Below are 16942 nucleotides of genomic sequence, written 5' to 3' on the forward strand. Positions count from 1 at the left end.
ATTTAGAAACACATAAACCAAGGGAAAATTACCATACTTTGGGTTCGTTGTTGTAAGGAAACCAACACAAGTTACTTGTTAAAATAAGAAACAGTCACACTTAATCTGAGTCATCATCTTCCCCTTTTCTTTTTAGGACACCTTTTGTTCAGTAACAGACATTTCTGAGAGCACAAAGTAACACGAAATGGAGTCGTCCAAACTCGTCACCTCAGCCTGGTGGAGTAGCTGTCTCATCCTGGCACTAAATGGTGAGTGTGCTGAACATGAGGTCCACTGTCCACTGGACCTTTAGCCCGTAGGTGTGAATATGTATGCCATCTACATTTAAACTGTTTACATCTTTTTATTTTTGTTAAATTTAGCCCCACTTTATCTCTTCACACATATATATTTACACATGCATATTTAATATTTCATGTCTATTGCTTATTATCACCACAGATATGAGGGAAACAATATTTCAATTCTCTGTATGTCCTGAAAAAATGGATGTGTTGATAATAAAGTTAGCTGAAAACCCTAAAAGGGATTTCCACCCGGATGTTTCACACTTGTTCTTGAAACCTGGATAGCTCACTCAGATAACACCGCCAGTAAACCACACCAACCACACAGTGTTTTTTTTTTGTTCCTTCTTTCCTTTCTTTGGAACTTTAGACCAGATTGTATAGCTTTTAAAGAGAAACAAAATTTCTCAGTACATTTTGAATGAGTCTATCGCTCGATCATTTTAAACACGATGATAGTAACATACAGGGAAGGGAGTTCCACAAAAAGACACTGGACAGGTAAGTTCTTGTGAGAATTAACTTTGGTCAAGAGCGATTTTCTGATATAGATTAGGATTCCTTTTCTGTCATGAATATATCCGTGACAGGAAGTTGTGCTTTAGCAGAATTATGATGATGGAGTGTGTTTGTTCATGACGTGCTTTTGATGATAGATTAAAAGTGTGATGTTAGTTGTTTGTGGTTTTATTGTATCTGGTGATGGTTGACGGTTTAAGTGTGTATGGTAGTGATGACGACAGCATATGTCATGATAACACGCAACCAGACCTTTCTGAGAACATTTAGAAGTCAGAATTTTCTCTTAAAGTGAGACATACTTTGTGCAAAGTTATTTCAGTGATTGATCATTTGAAATCAAGGTTCTCTTTTTTTGAGCTTTGTCATCGCCTGTCATCATCGTTGTATTGTCATGTATGTCATTGGGGAAGGTCTTACTACTGATAAATGAAGGTAGTTAAGCAAACAGTTGGGGTGTATTGGGGTGTTTAAAGGCCATATAAGTATGTTCTTTTAGAGTTTACAACCACACATACACGAATGATTGCTTTAAGACTGTATGCTTGGGACCGGCTTTGTTTATATAGTCATAGTAATGGAATACTGAATCCTAATAGGGCTGTGCTTTGAGTTAAATGCTCACGCTAACATGCTGTTGTTGTCCAGTGTATAAGATACATTGAAATTATGACATGATAGACTGGAGGCCCATTTCATTCCTTGGGATCATGAATGGACCACATTGCCCAAGCTATAAAGATGTGTTTTTTGCTACACATATAACTTTAGAAAATACGACAGAAAAGGAACTATGCAGCTATCAGAGAGGTGTGGGATAAGTTATGGTTTATATGATTGCTTCTGGATTATCATCGGCAGAGGGATTTTTCTAGAGTTTCCACCTACAAGGACAAATAAACCTATAACCATAAACCATCGGCACGTCACAGAGGAGGGATATGTAGTGTAAAATTTCAGAGGTTTTGTTGTAGTATACTGTTAAGAATATGAAGTATACATTTGCATGGGTTTGTCCTTTTTGTAGCAGATAGATTGTTTGTAATGTAGCAAGAGTGAAAATATAAGTAAGACAATCAAAGCCGCAAGCGTTAGAGAGAGGGAGAGGAGTCCCCCGGCAGTCTAATCCTATGGCAGCATAACTAAGGGATGACCTGAGCCAGCCCTAACTATAAGCTCTATCAAAAAGGAAAGTCTTAAGTCTACTCTTAAAGGCGTTGACCGTGTCTGCCTTCCGAACCCAGAATGGTATTTTGTTCCACAGAAGAGGAGCCTGATAGCTGATAGCTCTGGCTCCCAATCTACTTTTAGAAAACTATACACAAGGAACCACAAGGAACCCAGCGTCCTGAGAGCGCAGTGTTCTAGAGAGGTAGTAAGGTATTATGAGCTCTTTTAGATACGATGGTGCCTGACCATGGAGAGCTTTGTAAGTAAGGAGAAGAATTTTAAATTCTATTCTAGATTTAACAGGTAGCCAATGCAAAAAAGCCAAAATGGGAGAGATGTGATCTCTGATCTTGGTTCCTGTCAGAACACGTGCAGCAGCATTCTGAATTATCTGTCTAAGAGACTTATTAGAGCATCCTGATAACAAAGAGTTACAATAGTCCAGCCTAGAAGTAACAAATGCATTTGTTTGCATCCGCTTGAGACACGATGCGTCTGATTTTTGCGCTACAAATGCAGTATAAAAGGCTGAAACGAGTTGAGTCAGGAAACGTAGATCCATATCCAGACTTCTGATACAAAACATTGGAACTAAGGAAAGAAAGAAAGATGATACATCATCATCAAATGTATATTAGCGACATCTATGTTGTTTCAGCAGTCTGATTTCTAAGGCCCGTCCTTGTATTTTGTTGTGATTACCATGATCACATTACACATAATTAGAGTCTAATCGATCAGAGTTAAAATCATACGTCCATAGGCTGCCTGCACTAAAGTGTAGTGGATTATAGTCATATTACACTAAGATAATTCGTACATGGGCAAGTAACAGGACAGGTGTGTGTAGGGGTGTGGGGCATTTCCTATTTTTCATCCTGTTTTTGACAGAGTTTAAATGTCAGAGTGGTTAAAAGGAGTTCACAGATCAGCACGTATCAACTGAATGCCACAAACCATAGCATGCAACATGATCTTGAAATATTAAACACAGTGCTTTTGTGCGTGCGTGTAAATACATAAATGTGGGGAAATGACAGGTTGTACACTTAGTTTCCTACTTTTTACTTCCACTTTACCCTCTTTCTTAAAATATTTTTGAACAGTGTTTCCATTAAATTAAATAATTTAAAAAAATAGTATTCCATGAAAAAGCATTGAGCACTTGCACTTGCTTATCAACACACCTCAATTAACAGTGAAAACTGTTGCTAGTCACAGTAAATATGGCAGAGAATTAAAGGGAAATCAATCTTAGTCACCATCTTCCCCTTTTTTTCTAAGAGGAGAGAGCGTGTCATTTTTGAGAACTACAACATGAAGTAAGAACTACAACTATAAAAGAGTTAAAAAAAAACAGTCAACCAAACTTCACTCTGCTGGTTCGGCTTGTCGGAGTAGCCTTCTCATTCTCATCCTGGCCCTAACTGGTGAGTTTGTTGATCAAATAAAGTAATTACTGTATTTCTACTTCAAATGTTTTAATGTCTGGAGGTGAACTGATACAAATATACAGAAACAAAATGTTTCCACATGAGGGCAGCAAAACAACAGACAGTTTTTCATTTAAAGTATACAGTACAGTTGTAGTGTTTCATGTGTCACTGCACACAGAGATGTGAGAGACACGGTTTCCAGAACAGAAGTTTCATTTGTGTATGTTGGTTTACAAAAAGTTGAGAGTCACAGTGTGATAGGATGGGCACCTTGCAGCTGAAAGGACTAATAGATCACTAATGACATCTGTTGACTGTGAAGGACCACTGATGGTTTTGAAATGTAACTTTAAAATGTTGGTTTACAGTGTTTTGCTTAGCAGTGTACATTGCTATCTGTCTTCATACTACCACTCAGGGGCTCCAAAGTAAAACAAATTCGATGCCATAAAGAAGAGCTTTGGGGCAAACTGGAGATTTTATAACCGGAAGTGTTAAGATTCAGGCAACATCATCTGTTGATCATTTATTGGCCAGGATCCCTTTCCTAACATAAAACTGTAAGATTTGAGTCCACAGTCCTGGTTCTGTGTAAAAATACACACACTGAAGTTAATATGAAGCTTCAGAGTTAGATCAAGTTGTTGTTTTTTTTTTCAATACAAAAGTATTTCCCCATGTGTGTGAGGGATGCTTCCTGTCTGCATCCATCTGTTGCTGCCTGAGTTCCTCAGTTCTGTAAAATCCAACTTCTTTATGCAAATGTCCAATTTACTCTAGAGTAGTAGGCCGTTTACAGCAATATAGTAGTCACATACATGTGTGACTGCTTCACAACCATACATTTGGGAACCACCCTATCTGTCCAACTCACACTGCTAACAATCCTGTGGATTTTGACACCATCCAGTCGAACTATGATAGTAAAAGATAGCTCCACAGACAATAGAGTTGCTAGTAGTGTTGTTACCTTTGGACAAAGCTGGACTAGCTGTTTCCCCCCTGTTTTCAGTCTCTATTGTAAGCTAGACTAATCATCTGTTGATTGTAGCTCCGTATTTACCATACATTCATGTAAGTGCTATCAAATTTGTCATGTAACTCTGGGCAAGAAAAACAAAGTAAGTTAAAGAGGCACCTAATTAAGGATACCTGAGATTGTATTGAGGCATGTGTGTACATAGTTGGGGAAAGCACAGCACTGTTGTTACTTCTCACCACATGCGACAGTAACACAATGACATTTTTAAGAGGCAATAATTAACCAGAACTCAGAGTTTCTACTCTGCCTGAAACTGAAGTGGTAAATGAAATGAGCGGCAATAAAACACGGAACAGAAAGTCAAAGCAGGCCAAAAAAAAAAAGAGTCAACCTTAAAAGGGATTTCCACCCTGAACCCTGATGTTTCACACTTGTTCTCGAATACATGGATCGCTCACCCAGATAACACCTTCAGTAAAACCACACCACCAAACCACAGTGTTTTTTTTTCTTTTTTTTCCAATACGTCACATTAGAACTTTAGACCAGATAGTATAGTTTTTAAAGAGGAACAAACATTTTGAATGAGTACGATGACAGTAACATAAAGGGAAGAGAGCTCCACAGAAAGACACTGGACAGGTAAGTTCTTGTTATAATTAACTTTGGTCAAGAGCGATGTTTTGATATAGATTAGGGTTCCTTTTCTGTCATGAATGAGTCTGTGACAGGAAATTGTGCTTTAGCAGAATTGTGAGTGGATGATAGATAGAGCGTTGATGATGTTGCTATTATTGTTGATAGTTTGTGTGTGGTAATGACGATGAAAGAATATGTCATGATGACACACAGCAAGACCTTTCTGAGAACATTTAAAAGTCATTCTTTTCTCTGAAAGTTAGACACACTTGTGTTAAGTTAAATCAGTGAAGTCTGACAAGATGATTTGAACTCAATGTCCTCTTTTATGATCTTTCAATCTCCTGTCATCTTTGGTGGATAGTCAAGTATGTCATTGGGGCAATTTGTTAGCCAAATAGAATCTAATGTTTCAAAAATACTGATAAATAAAGGTGGTTAGGTGTAAAATTGGGCCATATCAGTATGTACCTTTTCCTAATATACAAGAGTTTACAGCCACATATACACTGAATTCACACTGCAGAGTCCTGTGGATTGTGACACATCTGGGCTACCGAATCCTAGTGGGACTGTGAGCTAAATGTGCATTGAGCTAAATGCTCATGCTGACATGCTGATAAAGTATTGAATACACTGACATTTTCACCTGATGCTGGCACTGGAGGCACATTTTATTCTCTGGGATCACGAATGAACCACATTGCCCAAGCCAATGAAGCTCTTTCTTTAACATTTGTGGCAATCAATCCAGTACATGTTGAATAGATAACTTGACAAGCCCACACACGTGATGATCAGTCATGTTGCTGCTGCTGCTGCTGTTTCAGCCATTCCTCCTACATGCTACATGCTGCTGTTGCCAGTCATGTTAATTTCTCCCACCATCACACTCCCACACTCTTCCATTTATAGCTTCATAACCAAGCCAACAATTGCCTTTTCTTTCTTGCCCTGTGTGTTGTGTATATTCTATATTTCACTGTGCTACATGTGCTGGGTTGCATATTTTATTGTGGTCCTCTCACACAATCCTTGGATTTCAATTAGAAAAGGGGCACCACTGGTGGGGCACTAATGTGCAGAAAAGTGTCATGCATATACGGTGAAGCAGTTACAAATTCTGTATAAGATTTCTTTAATTATGTGAGTATAACTATTGCACCTATGGATTAAAACACACAGGTGACTATTTAATCATTTATTTCTAAAAGAAACACAGGTGATGATGTCAATGAGAATATATTGTGAATATATGAGTATATCTAGGAGCTTTGTCATGGTTAGGGTTAGCAACAGAAGACACTTTATTGCACTTTATCTATTGGAAGGGCAAGTATTAGGAAAGTCCTGTGGTTTGGGTCAACATGAGTGATTTGTTGGGTTTTTGGGGCACTGTTGTCATTAGGACAATCTCGACTACTGATGTTTTTATTACTTGGGTTCATCCCACATAGTGTGTGTCCTCTGTTTCTGATGCAAACAGATGATCCCACAGGCTTTGTTTGACTGTGGTATAGCTTCAGTCTAGACTTAAGTATAAGGATCAGTAATGGTCATCTAACAATAAACACCATCTGATTCTAGTGGTACCACTAACTTCATGAGGAGCCTCCAAGTACATGTCATCATTGTTATACATGTTGTTAAACACACTGAAATTTGAACTGATTTGAATAAGTGGAAATGTTTGTATGTTCTGTGAAACTAGTCACCTCAGTAGTCAGTAATAATGCAAGTGCTAGGATGAGACTTATTTTCTGCCTGGTGACGACAGTTATTAGAACCTTAGTAGTTTTCACACCAGTATCAGTATACGACAAGAAAGGAAGAGTATACTTATCGGGTAGTGAATGAGTTTTTCTAGTTCTTTTTGGAAACAGCAGTAGCTTTCTTGGAAGAGTAGTGGGTTAGGAAGTGGTTTTTGTGTAGTGTGTGTAGTTTGTGTTTTTTTCTGTGCTTTATCTATGTGAAACAGAGAGAGCAAAGAAAAAAAGACAGGAAAGCGAGAGTGTCAGCGCTTTCATTTCAGTTGGAGCAGGTTAGGGGAAGTCCAAATGTCAGAAGAAGACGGCATAAATGAAGACTTATCTTGGTGAAAGAGGTTAGAAAGAGGTAGACTGCAGAGTAGATAGTGGCTGACAAAGACTAGACCAAGACTAGACAGAGTTGATGTTGTGTTGTTGAGTGTAATTCAAAGTGCTTCTTCCCCACTGAGGCCTTTCCCATTATCAGCTGCTGATCACGAAATCAGTCAGTCAAATCGGTTCAGTTGGAAAAAGCACGATAATTACTCAGCTGGGGAAGTTTGTGGACTATACAGCATGACATCATGCCATTAATCTCATGACATCAGTCTTAATTTGACACAATCAGAGAGGGCAGGACACTACTGGACTTTATTATAAAGTTCTGTGACTTTATAGACTTGATACCTTTACCAAGCAGAAGATAATCCTGCTGAATTCATCAATATATTATAAGACTGAGCAAGTACACTATACTGAACATATCTTGTCATGATTCCAATCACAATAGAGAGTTTACAAACCATGTCTACCTGAAAAACAGCCCAATACTAATTTTGGGTACTGTATTCCAATTCAAACAGGCCACCATTTGTTTAAGAGGTTCTGGAGCCCCAGGTTTGTCTCTGTTCATTGGATAGTAGATGCTGACGTTCACTCATAGACACAGACTCACAATCAGTATCCATAAGAAGACCATCCTGTCTGCAGGAAACACGTAAAAATATGCAAAAGTTGTCATGGGAGCTTTAAAGCAGCTAAGAATTGATCACCTGTCAAGCTCATAATTTGAACAAACTTAGGAGGAGCTTACTGTATGCCCAAAAGACAAGTGTGATCATCCCTATCAAAAGAAACAATGCTATGCAAGACTCTTCCATAGGTCTTTCTTTCAGCACACTATCTATAACTAACTTGTGAACACAGCCAGTATACTGTTAGCTACCTTTGTAAACTATCACTAACCTTAACATTAACACCTGTTGACTAGACTAGAATCAAACTTCATCCCTTTACTCACCAACAGTTGTCCCCGGTGGTGGAAACCAATGCAGATGTTAATTCTTGTTTTGCTCCTTTGCTTCTATCATTCCTTTCATTGCAGAAAGTGGTTTCATGCACTTGGAGCAACTAAAAGTCTGAATGGTCCCAGTCAGCTGACTGAGTTGGAAGTGGGATTGGGCTCTATTTTCTGTTGCATTTGGTTCTGAAATGGAAAGATTGCATTTTGATATAAAAGCTATAGCTAGCCACCATCAGTTTTCACACTACACACAGTTACACAGACAGGGATTTCACACCATACCGTTACTGTGGAAAATACAGATTTCTGAAACCTCAGACAAAGCCTTATACCCTGTGAACTGCTGCTGTACTGCAGTAGCAACAATACTATAATGCTTGATGTTAATCAGGTATCGACTGAAACAGACTTTGAGTTAAACTGCCTAAAAACTGAATTACCCATTACCCTGATCATATTATATATAATTAGAGCTTAATTGATAAGCTTCCTGCACTGAAGTGTAGGGGATTACAGTCTTATAGATAATTTGTACATGGGCAACAGAAAAAAATGTAAGCAACTTCCTTCATTAGCTTTTTTTTATTTTTTATCTTTTATTGTCTTGCCTTGTCTGACAGTATCCGTCTAAATACAGCCTATGGGAATTGATCTGCCTCCATACATAGCACATGGCCATATTGCAGTTACGTCTGTATTATTTCAGTGATGACATTTCCTTTTTCTGTACAATTAGGCCAAAGTGTTCCATTTTGCCATCTCAAGCACTCAATAAGGACTGTTTCAGATATTTTCATATCAGCTCAGATAGAACCACAAAAATGGGATGAACTAGATTCAGATGGACTTCATCTTCATAGAAGGTAGTGGTTTATGACTGACACTGGGTTTAAGCCTTAAGACCCTTGAAAGTGGCAGCTACAACAGCTACAACTGTCGTTTACTAAGCTTCCCCTTTCTCGCCTGTCAGAAATAGCAATAAAAAGTACCAACTTCCTGAATACTGGTGCAATTCTATATCTCTTATAAGAGAGAAGTAACACTTATGATTGCCGAGAACATGACCTGAAATCTGATTATTGCTGTTTTAAGAACAGGAAGTGTTGTTAGCAGGAAGCGCACCTGTGAAATGGAACATTTGGGTTCTTAGAAAACACACTCTGACCTTTATTAAAGCGCATAAACTGGTGGCCGAGAACTGGTGCCTTCCCCTAATGCATGGAAACGGAAAAAGAAAAAAATGTATACATACCAGTAGAGGATATATATCTATAGATATATATTATATATATATTATATATATATCTAATATCATATTATATATTATATATATATGATTATGAAAAATTGTTGACAATGTGATTTATTCTTGATAGATAACGTGTATCTTCTCAAAACTTTATTGATCAATCTCTCTTCCAAGCATATCAAAGTGAAAATAACAGTGTATATACATATACCGTTGAAACCACAAGTTTACATACACTATATAAAAAGACATATATGCTTTTTTTTCCTCACTGTCTGACATAAAATGTATAACTTGGGTCAAACGTTTTGGATATCCTACAAGCTTCTCACGATAGTTGGCAGGAATTTTTGCCAACCGAACAGAACTGGTGTAACTGAGCCAAGTTCGTAGGCTGCCTTGCTCTCACATGCCTTTTCAGCTCTGCCCATAAATTTTAAATAGGATTGAGATTAGGACTTTCTGATGGCCACTGCAAAGCATTGACTTAGTTATCCTTAAGCCACTTTGTAACCAGTTTGGCACTATGCTTCAGGTCATTGTCCATTTGGAAGACCCATTTGCACCCAAGCTTTAACTTCCTGGCTGATGTCTTGAGATGTTGCTTCAGTATATCCACATAATGTTCTTTCCTCATGATGCCATCTATTTTGTGAAGTGCACCAGTCCCTCCTGCAGCAAAACAACCCCACAACATGATTCTGCCACCCCCATATTTCACAGCTGTGATCTGGCTTTTTTATGTTTCTTTTAGAGTAATGGCTTCTTCCTGGTTCCAACTGTACACTACTCACAAAAAGTTAGGGATATTGATCAACTGTTAAGTGTTGTCTTGGTCAAAATGTGAAAAACATGATGAAGAGGACTGTTTAAATACATATTGTCATTGAACTAAACCTTTTTGCAGTCGATTCATGATCCAGACACTTGTTATCCCTAACTTTTTTTTGAGCAGTGCATATGTCTGTGTGTGTATGTGCATACACTGCAAATCCTTAAGAAGATATTGTGATGTTTTTGTGCAGAGTGAAAGTCGTTTTTGCATTTGGGGCTGTGGGTGTTTGTGGGACGTTTGCAGTGGGCTGTAATAAACCACATGCCACAAATTATACGAACACACACACACACACACACACACACACACACACACACACATTTCTATTTTTCATCCTGTTTTTGACAGTTTAAATGTCAGTGTGGTTAAAAGTTCTACAGATCAACATGTATCAATTGAATGTTTGCCACAAAGGGCAAACGTGGGAAAGAAACATGCATTAATTTTGAAATATTAAACACCATACCATGCTTTTGTGCGTGTGTGTAAATACATAAAAGTGGGGAAAGGAAAAGGTTGCAGGGAAGTAAAGTACGGTGAACAATTAACCTTGTAGTCAGAAACTGTAACATCACAACTGAAGTAGGCAGTATCCACCTGTATGAGGATCATATTGTGGATTTTTAGTCTTTAGTTTTTGTAATTATATCAGCTTCACAGCAGGTATTGCTATTAGAATATGCCCTTGTTTATTAGTTCAACAGGGAAATGCTCTGAAGTGTGAAAACCGCTTTTACACCTTTTACACCTTTTACACTTTGAGTTATGGGCGTGGGTAAATTTAGACTGAGATAGGACTTACAGGACGGATCTTGACTTGTGATTACATTTCTTAGTAGTGACCTTTGGAAAGTATAGACGTTATCTTCTGTTTATCGTCATTATGAGGTAGAGGCTTTCCACTACATAAAAACTCGTCTGATGTTCTTTCACAGGCCAAACGGAGTAACAGCAGTGCATTGAAGCAGTTACTGGGCAGCTTCACTAATGGTAAGGTAAGTTCATATTTAATGCCTGTTTTTAAAATCAAGCATGTAAATGAGCTTACTATTAGATGGCAAGGGAGGATGTGATACCTGCTGCTCTGTTTTAATTTGGGGTATTTTCCTTTTTTTATGAGACACTGGTATAAAAAAAAAAAAAACTTCTGCCAAAGTTTGTTCAGTTCACAGACATTTGGTTTGCAAAGCTCTATACACCCATTATTATTAACAGCATGATTATTCATCAGCTGCTGTCACACACAACTACAAAGGTGTCAAGAACAACGCAAAAAGTAAAGTGAAGAATAAACATTTGTGCTTACAGAACAACTTAAAAACAGACTCAAAATCCAGTGGTTTAACTTAACACCTTGCAGCAACTGATAATGGGAACCGAGGGTCTAAGGACAGAGGGTGTCACTCCCTGTACAGATTGTAAAGCCCTCCGAGGCAAATGCACTTTGTGACTTTGGGCTATACAAATAAAATCAGATTTGATTTCATTGGATTTCATTTGATAATGCTGGTGTGGTCAGAGGTTAAACTAGTTTGAAATATTTAACCAGAGAAGCTGCTTTTCATTCTGGTTTCTTTAAATCTAAACATAGCAGGTTTAAGTGCTGTTGAGCAGGACTCTGGATCCCAGCAAGGGGGGTGCTGTTTTCAGTCTTTCAGACAAAAAGTTGAGATTAACGTATTGCAGGATACAGAACATGGATAAGTGGTTATGGAAAATGGATGGATGGGAACACCACAAAATAAAGCTGAAGAACATACAATCTCTGTCATCCCTCTGCCATGTGTTAGCAGTTGTATCTTTTTATCTGTACAGGATGAGATGAAGGTGAAGCAAGAACAATCCATCAGTCCTCCACCTCTTTGAGTCATCCAGCATGAGACATGTTAAATGGAGAGAAATAAGAAACCCTCTCTTCTGTTTCTTCTCCTCGTTCTGACTCTTGTCTGCACCATCAACACACAGGAATGCCCCAGCCGCTCAGATGGATGTGAGTTTTTGATAACTCGACATAAATTCTTACATTTTCAAACATAATTGATTTCAAAGCTATACAAGACTAACAAAAGCTTTTCATTTCATCTCAGCTCCATTATTTCACACAGATCTCATCTGCTACAATGACTACAATAATACCATCACTTGCACATATGAGTCTGAGCATGCAGACAGTCTGTGCACAATTCACGGTGAAAAGGACAGGTAAGTCTGGCATTTACGAAAATAAAAACTGAGCAGATACATCCTGAGAGGAAATGCAGTTACTATGTACCCAAATGATAGCAAAACATACTTGAAACACTTTTTTTTTTTTAACAGTACATCTAAGTATAGGTACAAGAGTTCCTGTACACTGAAGCCTGTTGACGTCTCCAGACCAAAGCTCAAGAAGTGCACCATGGTCTTCAAGTCCTATTTGATTGTGAGTCTGAGAAGTGTGACAGAAGTGTGACAAAAAAAAACAAAAAAACTCATAATGCTTGTCAAAAAAGAAAAAAGAGTATGGTAGTGGAAGTGTAGTCCCCCAAATATTAACTGTCCTTTGAGTATTTAACACCCTTGAATAACCTAACCTTAAAGTGCTGTCTATTGTTCATTGTTGTTTTCTAAGAGCAAAATCCTTTTCTTAAAAATATTCTTAGTTTCTGTCCTCCCATGTGATGAGGATTGATCTGAACTGTGACAGTATGAATCAAAGTTCAAGATTTTCCTACAAGCCAGTTTGTCACAGTGAGTACAATGAGAAATATATCACCTCTATGTGACTTTCCTTGTGTGCTACTCATGATGATCTAAAACTATGTGTGTGTGTGTGTGTGTGTGTGTGTGTGTGTGTGTGTTATGTTACAGTAAAGCTGAATCCTCCGTCCAAACCAGATGTCAACTTTACCACCGTTTCTAACTTGACCACAGTTTATAACATTACCACCGTTTCTTGGGTCCCTCAAGTTGGCGAGACGAGAATTTCACTTTTCCGCTCCCAACTGCAGTGGAAACAAAAGGATCAGCAATGGAGTGTGTGTATATATTTTGTATCTATGTCAGTATGTGAACAAATAAATGAGTGTGTATGTTAGATATGGCTAAGTGTTGAAGAAGTTTTAATATTAATATTATATAATAATATTTAATATTTAGTAATATTAAATGATTTGTAGAAATAATTCATGTCTTATAGTTGTAAGAAATCCAAGTAAAAGTAATCGTACAGACATGAAAATCAGTTTATTAAACATCCACACATTTGTTTCTTTCTTGCCAGGATGAAAACAAAAAAGAAATGCAATGTGACAAGAGCTGTAGAGCTATACTCCCAGATCTGATACAAGACGAGATGTATGAAGCACGTGTTCGAGTGAAGACCGCCCAGGGCGCTGTATATGTGTCAACCTGGAGTGACTGGAGCCGCACTGCATCATGGGTGTCACCCATTGGAAAAGTAAAACCAACACCACCACCATCAGGTAAAGGTGGCAAAATATGAACAAAGCTAATTGGTTTAGTTTAACAAATACAGTGAGTGGAAAGCAAGATCTTATGAATGACTCGTATTCCTGGGAGGGAAACTTGGATACAAAACATTGAAAGGAAATCTGCTTAATCACTTTGTTGCTATTATTCATCAGTCAGTTTACTTTTTACAGTTTTATGTATTCTGTGCTATCAGTAAAGAACAGGCCATACCTGATGCTACAGTATAATTTGGGCAAACAGGTCGAATTCTCAGTCTAAACTATTGTGGACTGAAAGTTCTCTGTATGATTTTGTTGATTAAACATAACGATTACTGTAGGATAATTAAAAAGGCGAGATTGTGGATATAGTGGAATAAATACAACATCTTATAGCTAATGTGACATGCTCTGTCCTGTGTTTGGCAGATGTTGCTCAGGGTGTTATGGTCACTGTTGGATGCGTGGTAGCATTTGCCTTGTTCCTTATATTCTTTAAGACCAACAAAACGACCTGGTAAGCAGACACAACCACACCAAGTACTTTTCCAAGACATTTTTATCATTATCATTATTATATCTGATGTTTATTTTTCTCTATCTTTCAGGATTTACATAGTAAAGAGAATCAGAGGTCCACCTCTACCGAATCCTGAAAAGTCATTTTTGCGGGATGTAAATTTCGAGGTGCGTTCATTAAATCTTCCTATTCTTCAAAACTTATTTAAATCAAGGTGTGCTGCTAATTCTACTGAAAACACAGGTTTGATTTACAGTGATTTACATTTATTTTTGCAATATTTGCTTCCTTGAAAAATGTTTCATACTGTGTAAAAACAGTATTTTAGAAAATCAAATAAGCTGTATTAGTTTTTTCGCCACCTGGGGGCAGCAGAACAAATTGTAAACACAACAATGATGCATTACTATAGTGAACACATTAGCAGAATTTACATTAATTTACATTATAGACACAAGATAAAGATAGATATAGATAGAGACCAATATTCTTCCTTCTTTTAATTCTGTTGTAGCCACCAACAAAAGTATCTGGCATTTGCATCAGCTGCTAGATGTTTGACTTTCTTCAATTGGAGGGCAGTTAGCATACAGTGGGTTTATCTGAACTTTTTCCTGTCCTTCTGCAGCTGGAAACAAGACAATAGCAGTGAGACTGAACCATGATTTTCAAGCCAGAAAACCAAAACCATTAGCTGAAAGATGTTAAAAGGCTCCATAAAGCTAATAAAACTGCAGTTGGGGGATGAATTTCTGTGGGTTCATAGCTACCAGCACACATGGTGACATTAATTTGACTCATTTAACATAAAAACATTGATTAGTGTAGCTGTAAAGATAAAGACGCATACTAAAAAGGCTTAGGACCACATGACACAAAACAGTAGGATGTACAATGTATGTAGGATGTGAAACCAGACAGAAAAACATGACTCATTAGTCAAAGGACATATTACCTTTTTGATCACAAGATTAAAAAGAGACTTAAACTTTAAACACTGGGTTGACCGGCAGTTTTATGCAGCTTTATAAATTCATAGTCTTCTGTAGTTTTAATCCTTCCTTCTCTTACTTCTCTATCTTTTCTTCTCCAGAACTGGTTGAGTCCTCACTTCACCAAAGAATCCTTTCATTCTTTCTTGAAACCGGTGGATATCGTCTCTGTGGAGGTAACCTCCACTGTGGATGCTGTAACACCCAGGGGGATGGAGGCAGCACTGCTAGAGAAGCTGCGAAGGGAAAGCAACTATGAGTCGACCAATTCCAGCTTCTCCAACCCCAGTTACTCTGAGCTGTCTCCTCCTCCTCCTCCTATCCCCTTGCTCACTACAGGGAACCTGGAACCCTGTGGTGCTGATACACCATATGGACCGGTTGGTAGCCAAGCTGAAGATAAAACTGCAGAACAGGATATGGTTGAAGTAAGAGGGAAAGAAGTTGAGCTCCTCCAGTTGCTTTCTAATGGCAGCAACAACAGTGAGCCTTTGCCAGTAATTTCAGACTATGAGAAGGTTGAAAAGCCCCAGGTCGAACGTTTCAGGCTCCAAAGTCTAGATTCAGGCATGTGCAGTGGTGAAGAGGTCAGTCAAGAAAGCCTGGAGCCAGATAGCATCAATGTGACCGATTGCCATGATGATGGTGGTCCTGAAGGCAAGGAGGAGTCAGAGGGAAGGAATGGAAAAGAAGTAGATTTACAGAAGTTTTTTGGAGGCAGTAGAGGTAGTTTTGACAAAGGGTCCATTCAGGTTTGTTCAGATTATGAACGAGTCCAGAAGCTAGAGGTTGACAACTCTGAACTCCCTAGCCTGGATTCATGCATTAGTAGTGGGGGTGAAGAGCAGGTTAGTCAGGAGGAGAGCCTGGAGGACGTTGATAAGTCCACAGAATCCACTAGTCTCCTGTTTCCTCCACCTTCTTCCAGTAGTTTCTTGCTCTCATCCATACCACTGCCTTTGGACTTTTCTGGGACCAGTTTAAATTCAGCTCCGGCACCTCTGCCAAGTCATATACTGGAGAGGATTGCTCTTATGTCAACTACCAAGTCAGTGAAGCCCTCTGGTGATGGGTACATGCCAGTAAGACAGGATCAGAGCTAAAAGCAGACATAAAGCACTTGAATAGACCTTGCAGTAAATCCTGTACGGTATAGCATGTAGCATGTGCAGGATCCGTAACAGTCAACAGTAGTTTGTATGTTCTCACATTTGTTCTCAGTCATATTGAACTCTTTTATTTTTTCTACCCTGTTACATTATGAATATTTATGTCAATTATTATATAATTTTATTAACCTGTGTAGTCAGCTTCTGAAATGCAAATGTTTGTTTTTTTTAAACCTTAGGGGGAAATAATTTTATATTTTATACATTTAATATGTACATGTGTTTAGCTTAAAGAGTTTTTACATTGCACTGTTGACAGTGCTACTAAATATCCTGTTGATCAGCTATTTCAGTGCAAGCTCTTACATACATTTTTTACTTCTTCAATATGAATGTATACATGCAGATATCTGGACATAGAAAAGTGAAATGTAAATTAAAGTAGAATGTAGATATTGTTATCATGACTCGTGTGTGCTTTTCTCTGTTGTAATCAGCCATGTAAACGGTGCACTGATTGAAACATTTGTCTCTAGCACCACCCTTTGGTCAAACACTGTTAATATTTAATGGTATCAGTCACATGTAAAACAAACTATAATGACTTATTTTTGTGGCAGCTATATCCAAAACTGAATAAATATATAAATTGTTGACCTCTGTAAAGTCAAAAGACTTGCTGTCATTTTTTTTGTAAA

General features: G+C 38.0%; 1 protein-coding gene across 6 annotated transcripts; it reads left to right on the forward strand.

Annotated features, from left to right (window-relative positions):
* The first annotated feature begins 773 nt into the window (after positions 1-773).
* LOC109138304 (uncharacterized) lies at positions 774-16919 on the forward strand. Of its 6 annotated transcripts, none has more exons than XM_019258171.2 (11): positions 774-791; positions 11107-11161; positions 11987-12161; positions 12259-12373; positions 12491-12593; positions 12814-12901; positions 13022-13188; positions 13434-13635; positions 14053-14140; positions 14232-14310; positions 15237-16919. In XM_019258171.2, the coding sequence occupies exons 3-11, from the start codon at positions 12062-12064 to the stop codon at positions 16236-16238; spliced, it is 1944 nt and encodes a 647-aa protein (XP_019113716.2). In that variant the 5' UTR covers positions 774-791; positions 11107-11161; positions 11987-12061; the 3' UTR covers positions 16239-16919. The 6 variants fall into 6 exon arrangements, with proteins under 6 accessions (XP_019113716.2, XP_019113708.2, XP_027138577.1 ...); XM_019258163.2 differs by lacking the exon at positions 774-791 and adding an exon at positions 3321-3409; XM_027282776.1 differs by lacking the exon at positions 774-791 and adding an exon at positions 3334-3409 and having other exon boundaries at positions 11107-11166.
* The last annotated feature ends 23 nt before the right edge of the window (positions 16920-16942 follow it).

The sequence above is a fragment of the Larimichthys crocea genome, chromosome X, assembly GCF_000972845.2.
Source record: "Larimichthys crocea isolate SSNF chromosome X, L_crocea_2.0, whole genome shotgun sequence".
Classification (NCBI taxonomy): Eukaryota; Metazoa; Chordata; class Actinopteri; family Sciaenidae; genus Larimichthys; species Larimichthys crocea.